Raw genomic sequence first — 24,939 nt, forward strand, 5'->3', positions numbered from 1 at the left:
AATGAAGCAGAGGCCAGAATCCTGGGAGGATGGCATTAGCTGCCTGTGGAGGCCCAGCATTGAGTCATGTGTCCAACCGACCATGGTTGTAGCTGCAGGAGAGCGCAGTGGTTACGAGCACAGACTGCAGCCAAATGGTCGAAGTACACATCCCAGCTCTGTCACCTCCCAGTTCTGTGACTGTGAGCACATTATGTGAACTTCCCATGTCTCAGTCTCCTCATCTGGAAAATGGGATAATAAGAGTAGCTGCCCTCTCAGGTTGTCATGAGGTGTAACTGAGTTAGTTACTCAGAGCAGTGCTGGCCTGTGGCAAGTGGTCAGCTGTTGGCATGTGCAATGGGCACAGACAGGTATGGTCCCTGCCCTTGTGGAAAAAAAGCTGATCACACCATGGAAAAGGCTCCACGTGAGAGGTACCTGTGCTCGGAGACCCCACAAAATGGCAATTGGTCTGGTCTGGGAGGTGAGACCCGCCTTCCTGGAGGGTGGGAAGGTTGAACCAAGGTCTGAAGTGCAGATGACCAGGACAAGGGGCAGGAGGAGGCTGGGGAGGGCAGCAGGCCTGGTGGGTGTGACAAGACTTTTGGACTTTATCCAAAGAGCAGCAGGAAGACAAGAGGTTTTCAGCAGACATGACATGATCAGGTGGAGTTTGCGAAGGCCACTCGAGCGTTTTAAGAAGCTTAGTTGATGTTCAGCAGGGTGAGGGGTGGCCAGTGAGGAGACCTCGAGCTGCCCCAGTCGGGTTGCTGATGCTGGACCAGGTGAAGTCAGACGGGATTCAGGGCTGAGGTGGGGGTAAGCAGCTCTGGGCCAGAGGTGGGTGGGGCTCCACCCGTGCCTACCCTGGGCCACAGGGCACCTGGCAGCTGGCCACCGCATCCCTTCTCTGGCCTGCATAGTTTGCAATGAATTACCCAGGATGACCATGGGCCCTCGGGTACCTGGGAAGGATGGGCAGGCAGGAGGGGCCGTGCTTAGTGACCCAGGTGACTGCTGGCAGAGCTGGTAGAAGCTGAGGTGGAGTCAGCCCTTAGACAGTACTCTTGGGCCTCAGGCCCCAGCCTACCTTCCCCCTTTCTCTGATGACTGAGATAGGACATGCTCCTTAAAGAAAATGTGGAAAAGTCTGTAAAGTATCAAGAAGAAAGAAGGCTTCCTGTAGTGGCCCTGCCCAGTGACAGGCATTGATGGTATTTTGAGCAGCCTCTGGGCCAGGGACTGGCCAAGAGCTTTACGTACTTTGCAGGGCAGATGTTAACACTCCCATTTTACAGATGAGAAAACTAAGGTCCAAAGTGGCTAAGTAACTTGCCTATTTCTGATAAGTGGCAGAGATAACATTCGAACCCTCTACTGCCTGACTCCAGTTTTAGCCGCAGGGGAATTCAGTTCCATAGCTCTTTAGCCTTTCTCTGTGGATTAAGCAATATATATTAATCAAGATACATACATGCATACACACACACACACATATATATATATATACATGTATACATACATGTGTATGAATAATTTAAATATGCCTTGCGTAAGTGTTCAGCTGTTATTTTATTAACAATTGCCTTTTGGAAAGATTGAATTGATCCATGCCACTGCTAGCATTAGAGGAGGATGTTTGAAAAAGATCATTCATTATTGCTCTCAATTCACTTCGTTGCATCGATCATCTATGAGAAGAATGTTTTTCTTACATTTGTTTTCTATTCACATTTCACCATATATGAATTTGTTCATTTTGGGGGGCTGTCTTTTGTTATTGATTTTTTTTAATTGAAGTATAATCAGTTTAGAATGTTGTGTTAATTTCTGGTGTGTTCTTGATTTGTAAAAATTATTTGTGTTTATATATTTAGGCTTACTAAGGCTTCATCTACCTTACAAATATCTTTAAGTTTACTGTTTGCCTATTAAGAGTATTCATGATAATTTTCACAAATGGAAGTGTTACCTTTTTTTTTTTAACTAACAATAATAGCTAACACTTATTAGGAACTTAATAACATGTCAGATTGGAGAGAACTCTACCATATGTAAGATGTATGGGTTTTTTTTTTTATACTTAGACATTTCTTTCCCATACTAAGACAAGATCGATATTTATTTATATCCCTAGTCATGTCATAATATCATTTGTACTCTTAAAATTTTAAACCATCTGGAATTAATCTTCATGGGATGGGTATGAGGTATAACTTTATTTTCCCCCCAATAGTTGACCATTTATTAAATAACTTTTCCTTCACTGACTATTATATGATAGACCAGGGTCTATTTCAGGCCATTCAAATATGTTTCATTGCTCTGTTTGTATATTTTTATGCTAGTAAAATGCTTTTTTATGACATTTTTTATCTTTATACTGTGTGTCTCCCTCCTCCACTTTTAAAAAATAGTTCTGGCTATTTAATCTGTCAGATGAACTTTATGCCTATCTTAATAATTTCCTTTAAAAACTCTCTTGGAGTTTTTCTTGGAATTGTATTAAATATGTTTATTAATTTATGAAGAATTATCATCTTTAAAATACTGTTTTCCTGTCTAAAACCATGGCATATCTTCCCATTTGGTTGAGTTTTTAAAACATCTAATAATAAACTACTAGAGTTTTTATTGCATAAACTCTGCACATTTGTTACTAAGTTTGTTCTTAGAAATTTTATATTTTTGTTCCTGTTATGAATGGAATATTTTCCCCATTATATTTTATAGCTGGCTTTCAGCTATTGAAAAGAACTATTCACTTTGTATATTTGTACTTTTTGTGTTTATTTTATAACCAAGCCCTTTACTGAATTATTTTATTAGTTCTAACAGTATTTCAGTTACTTCTCCTGGATTTTCTAGAGAGGCACGCATAATGTTTGCAAAAAAAGGACATATTTTTGTCTCACTTTCCTCAAAGGTTAGATCTTATTTGTTTTTCCTGCCTTATTGCCGTGGCCAGAACTTCTAAACACATGAAATAGTAATGGTGATGGTGAGAAGCATAGTGAATCTTCAGAGAACCTTCCAGGGCTGGGGCCAGATCTGACCTAATCCCAGCCCAAGAGCTGTCTCTTGAGACTCCATTTAATCATTTGCTCATTTGAGAAGTATTTTTATGATGCCTCTTCTGGGCCAAGCCCTGTGCTAGGTCCTCAGAATCTTATTATCTTGCAAGAGATAACTTACACAGGGGACTTCTGGCCCAGAATTTTTCAGTCCTTTGTGGTTTGTTCCTTCTTTGTCTGAGCCCTTCTCAAGTCCTCATCGCCCAAAGCCTTCTATTCTCTCCACCTCCCAACCCACCTGCAGGAAAGAAGCTCATAATCTCTATTCCCGTTGTATTTGTAGTATTTATTAAGATATAGCTTCTCAACCATCTTCTAGTTCTGCAAGGCTCTGTTAACTAGTCCAAAGTCTACTGTTCCATACACAGAGAGGGAAAGGGGCGTTGCTCAAGGTCACACAGAGTTATTGACTAAAGAGCTGAGTCTGGCAGCCAGGTTCTCATGACCTCACCAAGGTGTAAACAACTAATTAGACCTTATATATTCCTCATATCTCTTACTGGAAAATTTGCAGGAGTCTGGTTGGGAAGACAGAGAGTCTTCTTCATCCCAGAAGGCACACCTTTAGCTGACTAAGGATGTCTTGAGCATCCTTGGAGCCCAAACTTCATCTGGCTCCCACCTTGTCTTTCTCCAGCCTTAACTTGGCTGTAACTCCCTTCAGGGATTCACTCTCAGTCTAGGTCAAGTTCTCCCTGACTTCCTCTCATACTCTACGTATCACTGGGTCATTGTTTTTCATCTGCAGTGTATTGAAATGTAAAGACCTGGGGCTCCAGAAGTGGACTTCCTGAGTCTAAATCCCACTTGTATAACTTTGGACAAATAACTCACCGTCTCTATGCCTTAGTTTCCTCATCTGTGAAATGGGGATAGTGATCATTGCTACCTCATAGCTTTATGTGTCAAGGGCTTAGAAGAAAACTCAGTAAATGCTAGTGCAGATTATCATTACCAGTCTCTGGCGACTCCCTTTAGAGGGCCCTACAGGCACGAGCTGTGTCTTGATCCCACTGTGGTATCCTCTGTGCGCATTGCGAGACATGGCTCTCAGTAGATGTTCAGTGAGTACGTGTGTTTGTTGATATTGTACCCGGGCAGGGATTACATCCCAAACACTGTGCTGGCTGCTGAGAATGCAGAGAGAAGTCCATAGGAACTAAAATGCCCCAGATACAGACTCTGGGTCTCAGTTTCCCCTTTTGTAAAATGACAGAACAGGATGCATGAAGGCCCACCATGAAAGCATTTTAAGCCCAGCTCCTCTGTTGGCTGCAGACTGAGGTGGGCAAGGGTGGGGCGGGGAGAAGCTGCTGTCCTTTTTTGGCCATTGGAATCCTGGGTAGCCCTGGGCCTGGCCTTGCACATGGACATAAAAGGCATTGGAACGGGGCTTGTGAGCAGCCGAGGGTGGGAGAGTGTCGGTGAGGGGCAGCTGCGGTGGGAGGTAGTAGATCCTAGAGGCAGGTCCTGCAGAGGTGACCTGGAGGGGCCCAGGTGGACAGAGAACTGGGGTCCTAGCAAGGAGGGAATGGCTTATAGCCTGGGGCAGCCGGAGGTCGTGTGGGAGAAGCATCCAGGCTTCCCATTCATAAACAAGTGCTCTGGAGTCAGATAGACCAGGGGCTTGGACTTAGTAAGACCTGACACCTTTTACCTACGTGCCACCCCAGGCTGTGACTTGGCCTCCCTGAGCCTGGCCTTGGTCCTGCGGCGCAACAGGTGGGTGTAAGAGGACTAACGAGGCGCTGTGTTGAGTGGGCCTGGCCAGCTCTGGGCGCTCGGTAGGTGGGCAGTGAAAGGCGCCCCTCCCTCTTTAAGGCTCTGTCCTGCTTGGAATGCAGTGATTTCTTGTGGAGAGTGTCTGAGTCAAGATTTGGAGGGTCTGAGTCCTGAGGAAGAAAAGAACCAAATGGGAACTTATTAAAGTTGGCCAAACCACCCCTCCCACGTGTCGCATTAACTCACTGGCTCTTTGCCATGAATCTGGGATGCCAGTGGGTATGTGTGCATGTGTGTGTGTGTGTGCGCGTGCGCATGCGCTCGCGCATGCGCGCACAGGTACACATGCTGTGCAGTCCCCGTGATAAAGGTGAGAAACCGAGGCTCAGAGAGAGAAGTGACTTACCTGTGGTCCTACTGTGAGTCTGTCTCTTCTCCCCAGGACTTCTGACTCAGTACTCAGCTTGGAGAGGGAGCTTGGGGGTGAGGGTGAGGGACAAGGGTCAGAGGTTCTTGGAAGGTGACATCAGGGGGACTGACTTTCCAAAGGACTGTCTCCTGAGTAATTTGATCAAGTTGGGCCAAAAAGCCTGGCACAGCCGGGAGCCCTCTTGAGCCCTGGAAGAGACGTGGCTGGCGGGTCCTTTCCTGAGCACGTGCTCTCAGGGGTCCAGATCCTTGTGATGGGGATGCTCCCATATGCTCGGCACAATGAGTGCTTGTCTCTGACCGGGGACCCACTGCTTGCCGGTTTCTCCTCTGTTCACTGCCTATTTGAACTTGTCGGGTCCCAGGATGTCCCAGGACACAGAGCTATGAGTCACAAATTCAGAGTCCTTATCTCAGCTCTGCCAGTGCCTCAACTTGGGGCCCTGGACAGTCCCTTTCCTCCTCTTGGCCTCAGTTTCCCTGAATGTGTTATGGGGTAATAACACTTCCCTTGCCCACTTCATCAGGTTATTCTGGGAACCTAGTGAGGTGAGGGATTTGTGAAGGGCTGTACACAGAGGAGTGGCTGTTAGGGTACTGGCCCTAGGCAATTAGAGATGGTGAGGTGAGAGCATTAGGAGACAGGAAAAACAAAAAGAATCAGGCCTGCCTCTGTGTGAGCCCCAGGGGAACATGTCACCTGTATGGGGGGCCCAGGCATCTACAGTTTGGTTGGGGAGGACATAGTCAAGCTGTATCTTGAGAAAGTTTATGGTTTGGCTAATGATGACTGGGGAGTGGTCTTCTTGTTGGGGGTGACTGCCTGAGGCAGGGCCTGGCCGAGGAAGGACTATGGTCAGGGGATGGGCAGAGGGACCCCATCTGTAGGTGGGGCTGGTGGAAGGAGAGCCAAGTCTGGACAGGATGGCTGGGACCAGGTGATGGAAGACTTGGGACACCAAAGGAGGAGTAGGACTTTGTCATCAGACGAGGTGGGGATGTACGGAAGGTGTTGGTGCAGGGGAGTAATGGGATTGGAGAAGACCCTGTGGAGGAGTGTGAGCGGGGTGGGTGGGAGGGCATCTGATTAGGGAACAGGGATTTGAGCAGAGTTGGTGGGGAGACAGCCTCTTTAGACGACTCAGTGGCCAAAGTGGAATTGTTTTTGTTTCAGGGACAGAAAGGGGACCCGGGGCTCTCACCAGGCAAGGCCTACGATGGGGCAAAGGTAGGTTTCCAGGGACCCCAGCGCTCAGGGACGTTGCGGGGTGGACAGTAGGGAAACCGCTGTGCTCTGGAGTGAACCCTCCCGACAGAGGCCAATGCGTGACAAAGGCAGGAGATGGGAAGTAGAAAAGGACGGGGTCTGTTTTCTCCTTAAAGCCTTTCAGCTTTCCCTACACCAAACCCAAAGCCATTCACTTCTGCCTTCGGCGTGCAACCAGGAAGCCCGACAAAAGATGTTGCCTGTGGACACACCTTTGGTGAATGTCCTTTTGCCTAATGCTCTGAGTGGCTTTCTGCAGGGCCTGCTAGGTGACCCTCGGCATCCAGAAGCTTCTTGGTAGCAACATGCCCAGGAAGCTTCCAACAGACATTCAAAGTCCCCTCTGAGGTTGTTAGTTTGAGCAGACAGGTCTGTGGATTTTCAGGACGTGGGAAGGGAATGGGCCTGAGACTCAGGGCCGAAACCAGAAGGTTCTCCCATGGAAGAGAGAATACTTAGGCCAAAGGATTTGACCCATCCCTGAAGTCCCCACCCCATAGGGGCCTGGAGGGAGCGCAGGACAGGCCAGGGCAGGAGAACCCAGAACTCCAGTTAAGGTTGTTCTCTGTCCCAGACATCCATATCATGGGAGGAATCCTCGAGACCGTCTTGTTTCCTTCTGGACACAACCCAAGAGCCCTCCTGACAGGCAGGAACACTGCTTCTCAGCCCAGCCTCCTGTGCAGGGGGACTTGGAGGGGACAGTGCCTGTCGACTTCTCCAAGACACAAGTGGCTCGTCCCCTCATGTTTTCATGGGAAGTTTTCTCACTCAGCAAACTCTTACTGGGTGGAAACATCCCACCTGCTACTCACTGGAAGCTCATAAGCCAGGCGGATGGGCCCAGCTTGCCGATGAGAAAACAGAGGCCCCAGAGGCGGGTGGCTTGCCGGAGGCAAGATCAAATGGAGCGGCTGAGTTAAGTGATGAGGGGGCTGGATACCCCACCCACTTGGCTGCCCTCACCCCTGCTCAGAGTCTCCTCTTAGGCCTCTAGGCCTCCAGGAATCCTGTCTGCAAACAACCGGCTGGCCTTGGGAGGTCACTCTTTAAATTTAAGGAGTGTCAGCTTCCGTTCCCCCACCTCATCCCCTTGTCCGTGTTTTTCAGGGCGACATGGGCTTGCCTGGGCTTTCGGGGAATCCAGGACCTCTTGGACGAAAGGTACACCTTGTTGTCAATGCTTTGCCTTGCCTGGTGGGCTTCCTAGCAAGCAGGTTCTTCAGGCAGGAACGCTACGTGCTGCCCGCTTGCCTGCCCTCCTCTCCCCTGCCCCGGCCCAGCTCCCTGGGGCACAGGGACGATGGCAGGAGGGGAGACACGTTTCCAAGTGTCTGTGCTTGCCTGGGGGCGGGAAGCACCTTGGCCTGGAGGAGGTCCCCTTACCATGGCTAAGGAGATGTGACAAGAAGTGGCTCTGGTTTGCTGTCCTTCCTCTCTGGGGCCAGTTGCTCCAGGGAGGCCATCCTAGGGGGCACTCCTGGTGGTGGAAGGCGTATTGTCAGAGCCAGGGGAGCCCCCATGAGCCCAGCTCCACCTCCCACCGGCCACGTGACCTGGGCCTATGCGTCCCCTCTCTGAGTCTCAGCCCCCTCCAACCTGGGATGGAGACCGTCACCCTCCTCCCTGAGCCCCCTGGGGCTGTAAACCCAGAGGGAGACCTGGAGCATAGAGTTTGAGAGAGGTAAATCTGGTTCTACTCCCAGCTCCACCATTTCCTTGCTGTGTGACCTGAGGCAAATCAGTAACCTCTCTGGGTCTAATATTCATCCCTCCCTGTTACACTGCAGAGAAATGCTCTATAAAAGCAATGCCTTCTCTATACATTGTAAGCTGTTGTCATTCCATCCCCACTCCCATCCCTGCTTCAGTCATGCTGGGGGAGTTACCCCTCTAGTTGCTTTTGGGGGAAGGTCTGCCACTTTTCTAGATGGTGGGTCTCTGGCTTCCAGTGCCCCTGGATTCCTCTCCAGCTTCCCAGCCAGGGCACCCCATCCTTCAGATTCAACTCTAGTAGCGCCTATTTCAGGAAGCCCTCCTGGAACCCCTGCCTTCAGGCCAAGTGCCTCCATTCTGCTCAAGGACCTCTTAGGCCATCTTAGCTGAGTTATTTTTAGCCCCAAGTCCAGCCTCACCAACCAGTACGTGTAGATCTGGTTTGTCACTCTCCCTGCTAAGCCTAGCCCAGGGCCTGTGCATAGTAGGTGTTTGGGAAACGGAGAGGACCGTGCAGGCCAACGGTCATTTGCTTTTTGCAGGAAAACCTTCCATTGCTGTTGAGTTTTCCAGTAGATACTTCAGCCTAGGGCCACGTCTTAAGCTTCCACCCTGGCTCCCAGCTTTGGCCACAGCTACCCTCTCTCTAAGCCATCTGGTTCTCATCTGGACAGCTTGGTATCTCCTGGCTCCATCCTGTCCATGCTCTAAGGGTCCTGTAGCACACAGGGACTTGGAGCATCATGTTCCTCCCCAACCCCTCCCCTTCTCCTCCACCCTCTGTGGCCAGAGCCAAACAGGCAGTCTGTGAGCTGGGGAAATTGGTCTTTTCTGGCTCAAGGGACGCAGAGGGACTCCCTCTCCCCACTCACTTCCCCTCTGGGCTCCAGCACTTTCTGATGGATGAGGTGTGAGTGGAAAGTCTCCTTCCAGTCCCGGCTCATAAAGCAGCCAGTGGTGGTCTCGTTCTGCATGGGGGTAGGAGTCTAGCAGAGGAAGCAGGAGATGGAAAAACAGACTAAACTGGCTCCTGCCTGGGGTTCCAGGCCTTCTTGCTCTCAGCAGATGTCTAGGGAGGCCCAGAGCCCCCAGCCCAAAGGAACCAGCTCACCTGAGCAGGGAGAGACATCTTTTCTAAATTAAGAGTATCATTTGGCAAAGCCACTTGTACTGAGTCCCTCTGGCCCCAGCCTAGGCAAACACAGAGGGGTTTGATTATGGCAGGCCAGTGTCACCTGCTCACAGAGGATGGTGGACAGAGCATGGGGGAGCTCAGGTCCTAAGGCAGGGACCGCTGACCAACGGTAGGGGTCAGGGAGAAGGACCAATGCGGTGAGCGGCCATGCCTGGAATTGTCACTGTTTATCAGCAGTCTCTCCTCCCACAAGCGTCTTTGGTGACAACAGTAGCCACTTTGCCCTGATCCTGTGGGGTGGTTTTTCTGCATCATCTCACGTTGGGAGCCTTGAGGGAGAAGGAACATCAGTGGGTGAGGGGGAGGGCAGCATCCCCTCTGCTCCTTGAATTTTGCACCTCAGAGGGACACCAGTAACCCTAGTCATTCATGTATTCAACAGAAGGGATTGAATGCCTGTTGTGTGTCAGACACTGAGCTGAATAAATGGACAAAAAGCCCTTTTCCCTCAGGGCCCGCAGTCTTGTGGGGAGAGAAGTCAACAGAAACAGTAAAAATACAAGGTGTTAGAAGCTGAAAAGGGCCATGGAGGAAAATAGGCAGAAGAAAGGGAGATTTGGTTTAGAGGTTACCACATTGACTAGCGTGACAGAAAGGCTAACTGTCCCTCATCATATTCTTTCCTCACAGTAGCCTCCAGGAGTTAGGCAGTATTGTGCCCATTTTACAGCTGAGAAAATTGAGGCCTAAATAGGCCTCATTCATTCATTCTTTGTCATTCTGTAAATAGGTACCTATGTACCAGGCCCTGTACTGACCCTAGTGTTAAATGCCAAGGACCTTACTGGGGGCTTGGGGAGAGGGACATCCACAGCCCCAGTTCTCAGCCCCACTGTGCATGACAACCAATGGGGAAGCTTGCCCCCCCCCCACCAAAGGGGTTCTCATTCAGTTGGTCTGAGTGGGACCCAGGCACTAGATTCTCATGTGCCGCCAAGACTGAGAGTCACTGCGTTCTTAGACATAGCTTCCAGGGTCACTAAATGGCAGAGCTGGGGTTTGAACTCAAGTCTTCTGACCCTCAGGCCCTTTCCCTCTCCACAATGCTGACTGAAACAGCTTCTTCAATAAGATCAGGGCCATGAAGTAAAAAAGAGCCTCCCCACCCAAGGCTCCCTTCTCTGCCTCTGCCTGAGATGCTTGCTGAGGGACTTTGCTGAGCTGATTCCTGAGGGCAGGGCAGGTGCATAGACCAGGTCAGACAGGCCTGCGTGGAATCCCAGCTCTGTCCCTCTCTTGCTGTGTGAGCTGGGGCACTTGGCCTCAGTTGCTCCATGGAGTGGTTGGGAGTGTTAAGGAAGATGCTGTATTCCCAGCACCCAGCACGGTGCTGTCACGTGGTAGGCGCTGCGGAGGTAGTTGTTGAGTGAATGAATGAATGATCATGATGATAACGAAGAAGCAGCACTGAAGAAGATTGGTCCCACCAATCATCTTGCTTAGTTACTGGTTAACCACCCTCTGCTTGCCCAGAAGGCTACCGCATTTGCACCTTGGGAGGGCGGAGTCCTGTGCTGTCCCTAGTCTAACCCTCCTGCCTTCTCGCCCATGGAGCAGTGCTTCTCAGCTGCCCCCCGGGGAACAGTTAACAATGTCTGGAGGTATTTTTGGTTGTCACAGCTGGAGGGGTGGTGCACGACCAGCTTCTAAAGGATAGAAGCCAGAGATAGTGTTAAAGATGCTACAATGCACAGGGCAGACACTCCACCCACAGCCAAGACTCATCTGGCCCAAGGTGTCAGTGATGCCGAGACCAAGACACTCTGCTGTATAGAAACCCTCACTCCATCCAGTCCTGTGTGCCCTGGGCCTTCCTGCCTCCTTGCGTTTTCTTAAACTGAGCCCACCCCTGGCATGGTCTCTCCTCCTCACTCATCTTCACGTATCTGTCCCTTGATTCTGTTCTCAAGTGCCATGTTCTCCAAGAGCATCTCCCCAGCACCTCCAGGCAGAAATCATCTCTTCTCACACCAGCCCATTTCCCCAGCATCTTTGGGACTCTGCACTTTCTGGCTAGTAGGCAACTCACTGGTATCCTTGGCACATTTGTCAGACTGGAGCAAGTACCCGGAGCACCTCTTCATCTTTGTTACCTCATGTGGGGCTTAGCACCTGCTCTGTGGTCCCACACCTCCCTCACTCCCTTGCCTATGGCTGACATCATTAATTGTTCTTTCTTGCCAAGCCTAATACAGCCTCAGAATCTTTCTTAACACATCACCCCAGATAGACATGACTAATGGAATGAAGTTGGTGCTCAAGTTGAAACTTCTTCCTGGCTCCTTCCTGCAGCCCTCACCTTGTCCATGAGCCCTCCCTATGCCACCTGAGTTGGCCACTGTCTGTGAGAATCTGTACTAATATGGGAGGGCAGAGGGGGTCATTTGGGGATGTTTTGTGGGGGAGTGTGACTGGGGCTGCTTGAGATGATCTCCTGCCGTTCTGCAGAACTACCTGGATGGAGCACCCTCAGTTCCATACACCACCCCTATGAGAACCTTCTCTGGGCTCCCCAAAGGCTGAGCTGCTCTGGGCTTCTGGGGCCCAGACCCCCTCCATTTCTGAGTTCCACTCCTTCAAGTTTCAGCTTACACAGCGCCGCCTCCTCCAGGTGGCTGTCCACACTCCTTACACAGCGCTGCCTCCTCCAGGTGGCTGTCCACACTCCTTACACAGCGCCGCCTCCTCCAGGTGGCTGTCCACACCCTCCTAGCATTCAGTACTTCTTTGTTCCGCTTTGCATGTGTTTAATGCCGACATCCCCTTCTAAAAGGTAGGAAGTGAGTTTGCTTTGTTCACCAGTATATTCTTAGTGCTAATACAGGGTCTGACTCATTGCTGGGGCTCAGCAAACCTTTGAATGAATGAATAACCGGATGAATGAATGAGCCACACAGAAACCGTACCTTCCTGCCCTGACCTGTCTCAAGTACCCACCGAGCAGAGTTTGGCATCAGATGCCTGGCTGCATTGTGATGGACTGTGCTTTTGGACAAGCCACACATCTCATTTCAGAATCCCATGATTTTTGAGCCAACAGGATGCTTTGAGAGGCCAGCTGGGGAAACTGAGGCCCAGAGAAGAGCAGAGATTTGGCAAGTACCGTGTAAATGACTCATTCTGCCTCCCGGCGTGTGTTTCTTCCTCGCTGACCCTTTCTGTTAAGTGGGGCTCTCTGTCCCGCTGACTGCCTGGTGTGGCCGGTGGGCTGCCAGTAGAGAAGTCCAGTAGGAAGGCTCGTGGAGCGCTAAGAAGCATGGCAAGTCCCATTTTACTGGGAGAGAAGCCGGGGCCTCGTCCAGCCTGAGGTGGAGCCTGTGGGATCAGCTGAAGTCTAGGCGCATATTGGTCCCCAGGACCCCCAGGCAAGGACGGGACCCCCCTCCCCTCCCTGCCCAAAGCCCAAATAGCATCCCAGCCGATGGGGAGACTGTCTGCAGCAACAGTGAGGTGATGTCTGGTTTCTCCTTGAGCATTGTAAGCAATGATTAATCTGGCTCCCAAACCAAAATATAGCCCGAGTTCTATTATAAACACGGTCCTGTGGAGACCCGCCTGCTGGGCAGCCAGACGCCCCTTGCAGACTCCGTGGTCCCTGGAACTCCCCCCGAAGCATCTGTTCTCCACTAGTAACAGTCAGGCACTGATCACCCATGGGGCAATCACTGCCCATGGGTCCACCTTGAGGTCAGTGCCCGCCCCATAATTGCTGGGGCCCTGGAGAAGGTAATGGTTTAGATTCTTCCAAGGCCTGGGGCCCTGTCATTTGAAGCTGTTTGGCTGACCCCAGCTTGGTAAACACCGTCAAGGTGCTTCCAGGGAGCATGTGAACCTCCCCCCAGCCCTCACCTCATGCCTTGGTTGTGCTCAGCCTTGATTGTTCCCGGCCAGCTAAGAGAAACAGGGTTCATGGCGATGTTCAAGGCTCTTCAGGGGTCCATGGACTGGGGAGACCTAGGAATTGTGGCCTTCTGGACAAAGCACAGCCCAGTGGGTCTGGAGATGTGGGCAACAGTCTGGACTTGGCTATACCTTGCTAAGTAGCCTTGGGCAAGTCCCTTCCCCTCTCTGAGCCTCAGAATCTCATTCTGTCTAATGAGAAAGGAGGTTGTCAAATTGATGGCTTAGGTCCCTTCCAGCTCAGATGCTCCAGGGTTCACGGTGCTGCAGTCACCTGTAAGCTCAGACCTGGGGAGGTGGGTCAATAAGAGGGTCTTTCTAAGGTGGTCCTGTGGCTCTTCTAGGTGGTTCTTGGGTTTCAACAGTAGGTCTCATCCATGATCTGGTGGTTAAGGACATAGGGATTCACAGCTTGCTTCCCTTGGGAAGCTGTGTGACCTCAAGAAAGACTCTTTACCTCTCTGAGCCTCAGTTTCCTCATCTCGAAAATGTGCATGGTAATTCCTACCTCCTGGGGTGACTGCAAGTTGTTGATGAGTGGATATATTTAAGGCTTTAATGCTGGGCCAGGCATAGGGCAAGTCACTGTCCATGTCCCTGGTGGCCATTTGTTTCCTTTTAGCTATACCTTGAGTAAAGAATTTACTTGAAATCTCCTGGAATTTTACTGGCAGTTCTGCTAAAGCATTGGTTTCTGTCAGGCATCTTTGTGGCTGAAAAGAAAGCCAAAGGAGTGGGTGATGCTCAGAGGCTCCCCGGACCCCTTTAATGTGTCCTTGCTTCATTATTGCATTGGCTCTGTTATTGCATTGAGGCAGGCAGAGGATGGCAGAGTGAGCTCAGAGAGGGTGATTGCCTGTGCCGAGTCACACAGCCTAGAGCTCAAGGCTCCATTCAGCTCTAGGTGGGGAAAGGCTTTGATTGTTCTTCCTCATCTGCAGGCTTCAAGTGGAGAAAGGATAGCGATGGCCATTATATGCATCCTTTCCATGGCATGTCCTGCTCAAAACCCTCCTGTGGTTTCCTACCATCTTACCGCCTGGCATGCTCTGGCCTCCTGCTTCCTCTCTGACCACCTCACCCCTCTGTTTCTCACCCCTCACTCCTTCTGCTCCAGTCACATGGGCCTTGTTCTTCCTTGAGAACATTCTTGTCTCAGGGCTTCTGCACCTGCTATTCCATCTGCCCGGAATGCCTTTCCCCAGGGAGCCAGCCCTGTGTCCAGCTCCCTCACAGCATTCATCTCTGAGCAGCCTCCCTTGTCTGCCCACCTGCGGTTACCACCCTCCCCAGCACTGCATCCTCTGTCTCCAGCTCTGCTCACTTTTCTTCGTAGCACTAGTCCCTGCCACACATTATCTCCTTCTTTAATTTTACTTTTAATTGTAGTAAAAAACACATAAACTTTACCACCTGAACCCTACACGTGCAGTAACGCTAAGTATATTCACATTGTATGCCATCCATCTGCAGAATTTTTTCATCTTGCAAAACTGAAACTCTACACCCATGTAAACAAACCCTTGAGGCATTACCTTTTATATTTATTTGTTTATATTTATAGCTTCTTAATTCGACTGTAAATGCCGTTAAGGCAAAGGATATTGTCTTCTTGTTCATCCAATGCCTAGAATGGTGCTGGAGTATAAAATTTCAGTAAATGTTTGTCGAATGAACGAATGAACTATAAAGACTATGGTAGGAACACCAGCTAGTCTTTACCTCGCCCTTGAATTCAATGCCAGATACTGTGCTAAGTGCTTCACACACATTATACCACGCAATCCATATGCCAACCCTTAAGATCCCCATTTGTAAAAGAGGAAAACCAAGGCTCAGAGAGGTGTCATCATTGGCCCCACGTCATCCAGCCAGACAGTAGTGAAGCAGGATAGGAATCCAGATTTATCTGAAACAAGAGATCTTAACCACTGCTGGCTGTGGCCTGTGCCTCAGTTTGCCCACTGGGGAAAAGCGCGCATGCCCTAGGTAGAAGAGTCTCACCCAGCTCTGTTGCATCAACCTCATGGGCCCCAGATTTGAGATGTAATCATAAAACTGAGCAGTCGCGAGGCGTGAGTAGGTGCAAAAGGAATGCTTGTAAATTCTCCAAGCCTCTTGGATCAGACCAATTCTACTGTTTATGATTAAAGTCCTGCTTTCTGGGGGTGTGTTGGGGTGCTGTGTGTGCCTGTGTGTGCCTGTGTGTGTTTGTGTGCATGCATGAACTATCCGTGCCCGGGGTGGCTGCAAGGCTCTCCGTGTGGCCTCAGGTGTCAGAAGGGCCCAGTGGTAAGTATGAGCCTGCTGCTCTCTCGCAATGGGACTCCAGACAAGTGGCTTCGGTTCTCTGAGACTCAGTTTTCTCCTCTGTAAAATGGAGACCATGATCCTTAACCCCCATCCCCCACATCTCATAAAGGCTGGAGGATGTCATATGGGTGTAATTCTGTGTAAACAGCGCTGTGTAGAGGGAGCCCACAGACATCGTGTGTGTGTGTGTGTGTGTGTGTGTGTGTAGTCTAAAGTCTCATTTATTCCCCTCTGGTGGAGCCCTAGAACTCTTGAGTTTTAGAACATCAGAGCTAAATGGGACTCAGAGTTCTAACTCCCTCATTTGAGGTCCAGAGAAGGGCAGTAACCCATCCAGAGTTGCACAGTAAGTCACAGACGGTCACAGAACCGAGTGCAGGGCTCCCCACGTGGGGGGCTCTAACAGAGATCAGTGTGGCTGCCCATCTGATATGAAAGCCCCCTGTTCTGTCTTATTTCATAACAGCCCTAAGCTCATGGAAGCTTGAAGTCTGGGCTTTCCCTTCAGAGGGCTCCTCACTTTTATGAAATGACCCAGCTGGTCATCCCCAGCACCACCTGAAGGCACACACTCGTTTTGATTCTCCTGACCTGGAGACCTGGCCTTGGACCATGGTAGCTGGGCCATGGGACAGAGGGTCAAGGTTGGTACTGGGATGGCACCAGAGTCCCGCTCAGTCAGGCCTTTGGGTGGCCTCGTTCCCCCTGGAATCGTTGCTGGGACTAGTGGGAAGAAGGAAGGCAGCTATTTTGGTTCATATATTCAGTCAGTAAGTGTGAGATCTTTTACGATAGGGGGCTACTGAGAAGGTCCCGACAGGAGATCCCAGCGTCCTGTGGTGGTTGAGCACAGCCAGACCTGAAGGCCCTCGTCAGCCCACGTCTCCACTGAGAAATCCCTCCATCGCTCCTTCTGACGGTCTCACCCTCTCTCTGGAATACTGGTGATACAACATCACCCTCTCAAAGTTACTGTGCCTCACTTGGCTCACAAACCCTGCCCAAGGAGTGAGCATCCCCTGATGTCTCTCGGTTTAAGAACTGTTGATGGCAGAGAGGAAGCCGTAGGAACCCTGATGCACACGTATCCATTCGGGGAGTATTTATTGAACACGTGCTACATCCCCGCCGCAGTGTGTGCAGTGCTGAAAAGGCAAGCCCAGATGTGTCGTCCCAGCCTGATGCGGTTTCTTCCCCCCACAGGGACACAAGGGCTATCCTGGACCGGCAGGGCACCCCGGAGAACAGGTGAGGGCGCGGCTCCAGCCCCTGCCTGTCCCTGGCCTCCTCCCCAGACCTGCTCCATGAGTGAGCCCCAGAGCCAGGCGGTTCTGCCTCCCATCCTGCTCGGCCCCCACCCTACCCCATCTCTCCCTCAGCCACATCTGCCCGAAGGGACTGGAGTCCAGGCCGACCCGGTGTTGGCATGAGCCGCTCAACTCCGGTTAGAGCCATGAATAGCTGGCCTGTTCCCGGCGATGTTAGGGGATATTATACACGCCGCCACGGGGTTTGCAGGAATTTTGGCTGCCTCGGCCCAAGTCAAATAGCAGCCGCTGCCAGCGTGGGAGAGCCAGCCAGGCCTCCTCAGCGCTTTATTCCTGGGTTGTGAGCATGGGGGGTTTGTCCCTCCAAGCTGGTCTGACCGGTTTCCCTGAGGGGTGGGCTTGGGGGCCCAGCAGACCCATGGCTTCCCCTTCCTCCCTCTTCATCTCACATTCCTGCCGTCCTCTCTGTCCATTGTGAGCCCCAGTCTCCCACTGCCACCCACACCTGCAGCTGGGCAGGGTCTCTCCTTTCCTTATGTTTCTCTTGTTCCTTTGCAGGGGCCACCGGGACCCGAGGGCAGCCCAGGGGCCAAAGGTTACCCTGGCAGGCAGGTGCAGTATATGGCTTCTGGAAGCTCTGTGGCCGTGGTGGTGTGGAGATGGCCATGGGTGCCCCAGGTGGAGGGAGGCAGTGGGCTGGGGGCCGAGCTGCTCCACCTGCCGGGTGGGCCCTGAAGACATGGCTGTTCAGGGTGCTGCATCCAGGAACCCTCCCTAAAGGCAGCAGGGCCAGGATGCTCAGGAAGAAACAGAAGAAAGAGGAGGTCTGGGGCTGTGGGGGGCTCCAGAGGCTCCCCTCCGAGCCATCTCCCTGGGGCCTTGGGATAGCTGGGGGCTCCGTCTGAAGACCAAGCGTATAACCCCACTCCCGTTCTACAGAGGGGGCACCTGAGGCCCAAAGGATTCAGGACTTGCCCTGGGTTGTTGGCAGCAGGAGAACGTCTCCATATGTCCTTGCCCCTCTGTCTTTGTGTTTCAGGGGTTACCTGGACCGGTAGGAGACCCTGGCCCCAAAGGCAGCCGAGTAAGTAGGACTTGGCAAGTGCCACACAGCTGGGGCCCTGGGTGGGTATTGCTGTCCCTCTGGTGGGCCTGGTGGGAGATCAGGGCTGTAAAGCCTCCACCCAGTGTTTGCTGAGGGGCAGGCGGGCCAGGCCCTCTGACCTGAGCGCTCCCTGAAGAACAGAGGAGCAGCAGGATGGCCGTGTGGTGGGGGACCTTTGAGTCAGGTGAGCCAGCGTGGTCCCCATGGCTGGCCAACTGGGCAGCAAAGGTCTGCTGGGGTCTCAGCCACCATCTAGCTGCTATCATCAGGCATTTGCTTGCCATGTCCCCTAGCACATCCCAAGTGCCAGGGAATCAAAGTTGGGCCCACTTTGTCTGTCCCTGGAATCCTCAGAGGCTTTTCTCCTGCTCCCTGCTGAATACTGAGGGCACCACCCCTTTGGGAGGGCAGTGCTGCCTGATGGGTGAACACTGCACAGGCCTGGAGACTGAGGGAGCCTCTGCTTTCCCTCTCCTTCGAGGCTTGGCTACAGACCCTGAGTAGCCAACAGCCTTGTCTTTCCAGTGGGAGTGCTGTTCATTCCTACCTCTAGCATGGTTATGGGGATACTAGGAATCTGGAAGCAAATTCTGCTGAGGACAGGTCACCAGGTCTGGGGCTCCCAGCTGGGCTCTGGGGCAGCAGAGAAGGTTCTGGGTGAATTGAATGGAGATAGAGTTTGGAAGACTAAGATGTGATCTGGTGGATGCCTCTCTTCTGCATGCAAGGAAATGGGGTTCATGGTGGGGACTCGAGGGCCCCAGTTCACACAGGATGCCTAAGGTGGAGCTAGGATGAGGACCCAGGTATTTGGAGGGCTGGGCTCTCTGCCTCTCAAAGAATGCTCAGCAAGTGGGTCACACAGTCCTGGGTCAAGCCAGGTCAGGTGTGACGTGTCCTCTGCTCCCGAGCCAAAGCTATTTATGGCTGCAGTCTCAGCCCTAGTCCCTGGAACTGACCGGTGGCTGTTAGGAAAGTGACTGGGAGGTGGGGAGAGATGGGTGGGCAAGTTCCCCAGGACGTGGTGATGAGGGTGATGGTGATCGTGGTGGTGGTGACAGGCAGGGGCTGAGGAGGCCCCCGTCCTGGATGCTGGACTTCCCTCCCTCCCTTTCTCCAACTCTTCCCACAAGGTGTGGCCCCAGAGGGGCCGTCTGAGCCCAGGGAGAAGGTCTTCCCAGTTCAGCCCCGGGGTCTCTGATCTGCCAGGAGGATGGGAGGAGTGAGACAGGCTGATGGCATCTGGGGGCTACTTGCTGTTTGCCATGCTGTGGCATCTTGATGCCACATGTGGGGAGAGAAATGGTCTTGTCCCAGTACAGCCCTCTCCAGGGTCACAGTGCCCTGGGCAGCCTGGGTGAGCCGGGCCGCTCCAGCTGCCCTCCCAACCCTGCCACCACCCGGCTCATGTTGGTGAAGCAGGCTGAGCTCAGGCTTGCGGGGCAGGGCGACTGACGTTGAGACCTGCTCTGCCGTGAACCTGCTGTGGGATCTTGGGCGTGTTCCTGGACCTCTCTGAGCCCATTTTCTCACCTGAAATCTGGGATATAAGCCCTGCTTGGAAGGATCAATAAATGTCACTTGTTAAGAGCGTGCTGAGAAGGAGGCTCCATGATCTCTTGACCTTCTGGGGAAGGAGAAAGGATTGTGAGCCTACGCTGGTTGCTTGTTTGTGGAAAGCAGTGTAGCAAAGTGGTTAGGAGCCTAGGCCCGGGATTCAGATGACTTGAATTCAGATACCATGTTCTACCACATTCCTGCTGTGTGACCTGGGCAAGTCACTTCACCTTTCTGGACCTCAATGTTCTCACCTCTACAGGAGGCTGACTAATGATTCCTACCTCCTAAGGGTGTGGTGAGGGCGCGTAAAGGCACTGATGCCTGCGGAGCACTGAGAAGTGGGCCTGGCACATGGCCTGCGCTCAGTAATGTTAGCTTTTGTTATAGTTAGTATTAAGTCATTTCACAAACATTTAGAGGGTACAGATTTGTGATAAGCACCCTGGGCTAGGTCCCTGCTCTTGAAAAGTTCCCAGGCTAATGTGGACATGAAACGTGGACCCAGATAATGAAGATACAGAAGAGAAAGTGGTAAATCTATTAAGTGAGGTGCAAATATGGTGCTGGGGTGGAGGGAGGGGGGTGCTTCTGGTTTGGGGCATCAGGGGTGCTTGCCAGAGGAGCGAGCCTTAGAGCTAGGCTTGGAAGCATTTGATCTGCAGTTGTGGGAAGGGGATGGGTAGAGCAAAGCAGGGATAAAGGCCGGGAGGCAGAAAATCAGGTGCATCTTAGGCTGGTGGACTCCTCCCCTGCCACCCCTGCTTTCTCTCCAGAGTTTCAGTTTCCTTTGTTCAGTGAGGAGGAGGATGGCCAACCTGCAGGATCCTTGGGAGGGTTGACTGCAGTGGCACACATGTGCTTCGCAGGACGCCAGCACGCTGGGGTGGCAGCTGCTGTTTCTGCTGTCACTCGGGAGGCCAAGGGTTGATGTGAGCCCCACATCCAGGGCCTTCGAGGCCTAGGAGGAGGCACTGCAGAAGCCACAAGCACCCGGCAGCATCCCTGGGGATGGATAGGACCTGGTGCCACCCTAGCATCTAACCCAGCAGAGAGTTTCCTTCCTGCAGGTCCCGGAGCCCCCGGCGCGGGGCGGGCCTCCCCTGCAAGCGCCCGCGCCCTTCCCTGGCGTGAGGGTATGTGCCTTTGGACTACATCGTGGAAGCCAGCACCATGCAGTCCATGGGCATATACACTTGCCTCAAGGCCTATGTCATCGAGGAGCTGCTGGAGCCACCACTGCCGCCAGCGAGGAAGAAGAGCCGGGGCACGGGAGGGCAGCAAGGCGGGGCCGGGACAGGTCGGGCCAGCCACAGCTCACCACTCGGCCCCTCTGACCTCCCACCTGCTCTTTCCTAGGGCTACATTGGACTCCCAGGACTCTTCGGCCTGCCAGGGTCCGATGGAGAGCGAGTGAGTATGCTTTTCTTTGTCTACCTCCCACCCATCCACCCACCACTCTGCCAGTGCCGGCCTGGAGCAGTCAGTCACAGAATCCCTCCTGGGGGAGGTGCCCTGGAGTAGAATAGGAGTCTGCTAAGGGGACAAGTCAAGGCAGATGCCTTCCAGACACAGGGAACTGCGTGTGCGAAGTCAGGGACATATGCCAACGTGGCAAGTTTAACAGCACGGTCAAAGCACTGAGCGTGAGGCGGAAACAGAGGGAGACAGGCTGGAGGGAGCACCTGGACGAAGTTATACGGCACTCAGGGGCCGAGGTCAAGAAAGGGACTCTATCCTAAGAGCATGAGGAACTTGTAAAGGGATTTCAGCAAATGAGAAGAAATGGGCTCATTTCATATTTCCGATCAAGTGTCTGCAGATTACAGCCTGAGTGCCAGATCCTGGCAGGCACCTGTTTCTGGAAAGCTTTGCTGCACACACCACACTCATTTGCTTCTGTGTTGTCTGTGGCTGCAAAAGCTCTCGGTACAGGGACTGCATGGCCCACAGGCTTCCGTACCTTCCTCTCCGTCCCCTCCCCGCCTGAGCCTCTGCTTCGGAACTCAGTTGTCATCTCATCAACAAGCTGGGTAAAGAGAATCTTAGGGAAACAGAAGGAGCATTTATTGAATATCTGCTGAATACCCGGACACTAGGCGTTTTCCTTAGGGATCTCCCCAGCTCAGGTCATCTGCAGGCCCCAACCCTGTAGTGTCCAAGGGCCATCCGTCTGATGTGCACCTAGCTGGCATCTATTGTGTTTGTGGATTGGATGCCAAGACCTCTGTGATTCCCTCTTGTGGGTGGCTCTGGGGCTGGTTTGGGGCACACTGGTTGTTTCCTGCTGGAATCCTGTCCTGACCTCTTCCCTGTTTCCCCTACAGGGTCTGCCTGGCGTTCCTGGCAAGAGGGGCAAGATGGGTAGGCCGGTAAAGATTTTCCGTGTCTATTACGCAGATTCTATGGGTGAACCTGACCTCCCACTGGCCACGCGGCCCCGTCCACCCGTGGCCTGGGGGTTCTTTGCTTTTTTCTGCTCAGCCCTTGCTCAGCTTTGAGTGTGTGGGCAGGCATGTGGGGCTGTCTGGGCCTCGGGTCCTGTTGCCAGAACACTGAGTGGCTGCTGCCTGGCTGGGGCTGGGGGCTCTCGTGGACTCTGGGCCCCTCTGGGGTAGAGCCTCTCTCTGCGTGTCCAGCAATCACTCTGCAATGCAGTTCTGTGTCTGGGGGGCTTCTGTTGTCTGGTTCATGAGTGTCCATGCTGAGGGGCCTGCTTGGACTGGGGGATCTTGTCTAGACTGGGTGTCTGTGCTCCTGTGTCAGAGAACACTAGGTCTCCGTGTTGTCTTGGTTTTACCCTTTTCACTTGTGTACACACAAGGGCAGTGGGGTGTTGGGCCGGCCCACAGCAGGCATGACCACAAGAGGGGCCAGCAGGGACCCCAATCCACCAGCTTTGACCATGATTCTCCATCGTAGTAGGTGATTGTTTTCCCCTTGTTTGGGCGTCTGTGGGGTAGGAAGAGAAAACCAAGGCACAGAGAGATTAAGCAACTTGCCCATAGTTTCATGAGGAAACAACGGAGCCAGGATTCTAACTCGGTTCCTCTCCAGGTCCTCTGATCTGTGTTGGCTCAGTTTCACCAGCTGACTATAATGCTGTGCAAGTGGATTCCCTAGAGTCTTCGTCTGGGGGGAAAGTCATTCATTCCAATGATTTCACTTCTCACAAGGGGAAACTGAGGCTCTGAGAGGCAGGGTGGTATGTCCAGGGTCCCGCTGCCAAGCTGAGGGAGACCACGGGCTGTAACTGAGGCATCTTTCTTTCATACCTGGCCCCCGTTGGTGGCTTGTTCTCTGCCACTGTCCTGCAGGTTCACCCCTAGGCTTGGAACCATCGTCAGCTCTGGGTCTGGGTCTCCCCTTGCTTGTGGTTGATGGAGAAGAGATGGTGGGGGAACTGGAAACATGAGAGACAGCTGGAAGGGAGCCAGGAGCACTCAAAGGTGGCCAGAAAGGGGGTTGTCTGTGATTCTGGGGTTGACATGCATGTTCATGGGTGCTTTATCTGTTGTAGCATATAGACCTGAGCCTCCTGGGAGCCAAGTGGGGGATACAGAGAAAAGCAAGACTCAGGTCCTGGCCTGAATTTGCTGACAGAGCGGGTACCTCACCCTCAGACCTAGAATACTCCATGGCTGGCAGCCCTTCTGTGCCCTGAGGGAATGCCTGACCTCTAGATCTGAGCAAGGAACAGTACCTAATGCTTCTGGCTTCAGGTCAAAGACCTGGAGTCTGTGAGCGCTGGGCTGGCATCTGGATCTGTTCCTCAAACTAGGTCACCTTGGGCAAAGAGACTCATTCGTTCATTCATTCATTCGTTCAGTGAATATTGAGTATGTACCATGGGTCAGACCCTGTGCTTGTGGCTGAGCAGTGAACAAGACAAAATTGCCATTCTCAGGGCCAGACAGACAATGACTGAATAGGGGAATGAAGGATGAGTGGTTGGATGTCAGGTGGTGCTGAGGGTTAAGCTGGAGCGGGGAAGGGGGACAGTGAGTACTTGGACCTGCACGATATTTGAACCACATGTGGTTCTCCCACTGATGGTTTGAAGTGAGATTGTTTATACCTATTTTCCGCATGAGGAAACTGAGGCTTCAAAGCCATTTGCCCAGAAACCCTCTGAGACCTTGCCAGACTTAAACCCCCATAACTGACAAATAAGTTTCTGCTTATTTGCTCCGTGCCTTTAACTTCCTAAGATTCCCCCCTGCCCTCCATGATAGGGTGTTCCCGGGCACTGGGGTGTCAGGTGTGGGTGCGAGGAACCCCCCCCCATTCAGCCAAACAGCCCTGTGGCCACGCAATACCCTTGAAGGCCGTGAAATCCTCCTTGACTCTGGTCCAGCCATCATGGCCAGCTAATGGGCAAGGTCTGCACTGGGGGTGATTTAATATGTGTGGAATAGGCCTTCATATCACTTGAGTCCCCAAGGCTTTGTCTGTGCCTCTGCCTGGCCTCCAAGTCTGCTGTGCCCTTGGCCCACATGCTCCTTGAGCAGTCTTCAGGGCCACCTCCCTGTTACTTGCTCCCCTGGTAGGACTGGGGGCTTCTCCTGTGCATGGGTTTTCCTCTTGTCGAAGCTTTGGGCAGGCAATTTCTAGGCACTTATTAACAAGAGGAAATGTCAAGCGAATGAGCTAGATGCAGCTCATGCCAGATCGCAGCTGGCCTCATTTCTGGCGGGGCAGGTGATGATTTTGCTAGAGCCCGTTCCTCTCCAGCAAGCAAAACCTCAGGCCCATGTACATGGCCTCCTCAGAGTCAGACGTGGAAGGAGGGTGTGTGAGGAGTCTTTCGCTGATGGGAGCTGAGAAAGACAGTAGAGGTCAGAGCACATCAGAGCTGCAGGAACGTTAATGATGACCTGGCCCAACCTGTTTGTCAGATAGGTAAGCAAACATAGCTCAGAGAGGCCAGTAACTTGCCCAAAGTCACACAGCAAATTGGTAGCAGAGTCAGAACTTGAACCTGGGACCCTTGCTTGCTAGTGCAGGGTGCTCTCCATGTCTCCCCTCCTCTCTGTGCTCACATCTTCAGCTTCCAAAGGATAGCTAAGTCTACAGCTCTCATCTCACATCACCTGCTAGAAAGAGAAATGTGTTGTAGTTTCCTGAGGAGGGGTCTAGATATAAGATGTTACAGACTTGGCTGGAGTTGAAGGGGTTTCTTCTAGCCTATCCTGGCCTGTTCGGGGCACAGTGCAGTGACACTCACAGCTGGAGACCGAGCCACGTCTTCCAGCCAAGGATCTCTTATGGAGCCTAGGAAGATGCTGCAGTGAATCCTCTTGTCTGGCACCCTGTGGATTCACTATCAAGCCCACTGGAATGCCTGGCAAGACCAGCCCCTGATCACAGGTTCTCTTATGGCCTCTGGCCAGGCCTGCCAAGCCTGGTCT

At 52.4% G+C, this 24,939-nt stretch overlaps 1 protein-coding gene across 5 annotated transcripts in view; it reads left to right on the forward strand.

The window, feature by feature from the left end:
* COL27A1 (collagen type XXVII alpha 1 chain) overlaps nt 1-24,939 on the forward strand; it is a 142,390-nt gene that overhangs the window by 27,665 nt on the left and 89,786 nt on the right. For 4 of the 5 annotated variants that reach the window (XR_004319439.1, XR_004319438.1, XM_032478266.1 and 1 more), the window contains exons 6-12: nt 6,382-6,435; nt 7,585-7,638; nt 16,802-16,846; nt 17,425-17,478; nt 17,906-17,950; nt 20,888-20,941; nt 21,856-21,900. Coding sequence is in view for 3 of the 5 variants with exons in the window: in XM_032478266.1 (XP_032334157.1) it covers nt 6,382-6,435; nt 7,585-7,638; nt 16,802-16,846; nt 17,425-17,478; nt 17,906-17,950; nt 20,888-20,941; nt 21,856-21,900 (351 nt within the window). In the remaining 2 variants the exon portion in view is untranslated. The remainder of the gene's footprint in view (nt 1-6,381; nt 6,436-7,584; nt 7,639-16,801; nt 16,847-17,424; nt 17,479-17,905; nt 17,951-20,887; nt 20,942-21,855; nt 21,901-24,939) is intronic. The other variant, XM_032478265.1, reaches the window with a different exon arrangement.

The sequence above is a fragment of the Camelus ferus genome, chromosome 4 (assembly GCF_009834535.1).
Source record: "Camelus ferus isolate YT-003-E chromosome 4, BCGSAC_Cfer_1.0, whole genome shotgun sequence".
In the NCBI taxonomy this organism is placed as follows: Eukaryota; Metazoa; Chordata; class Mammalia; order Artiodactyla; family Camelidae; genus Camelus; species Camelus ferus.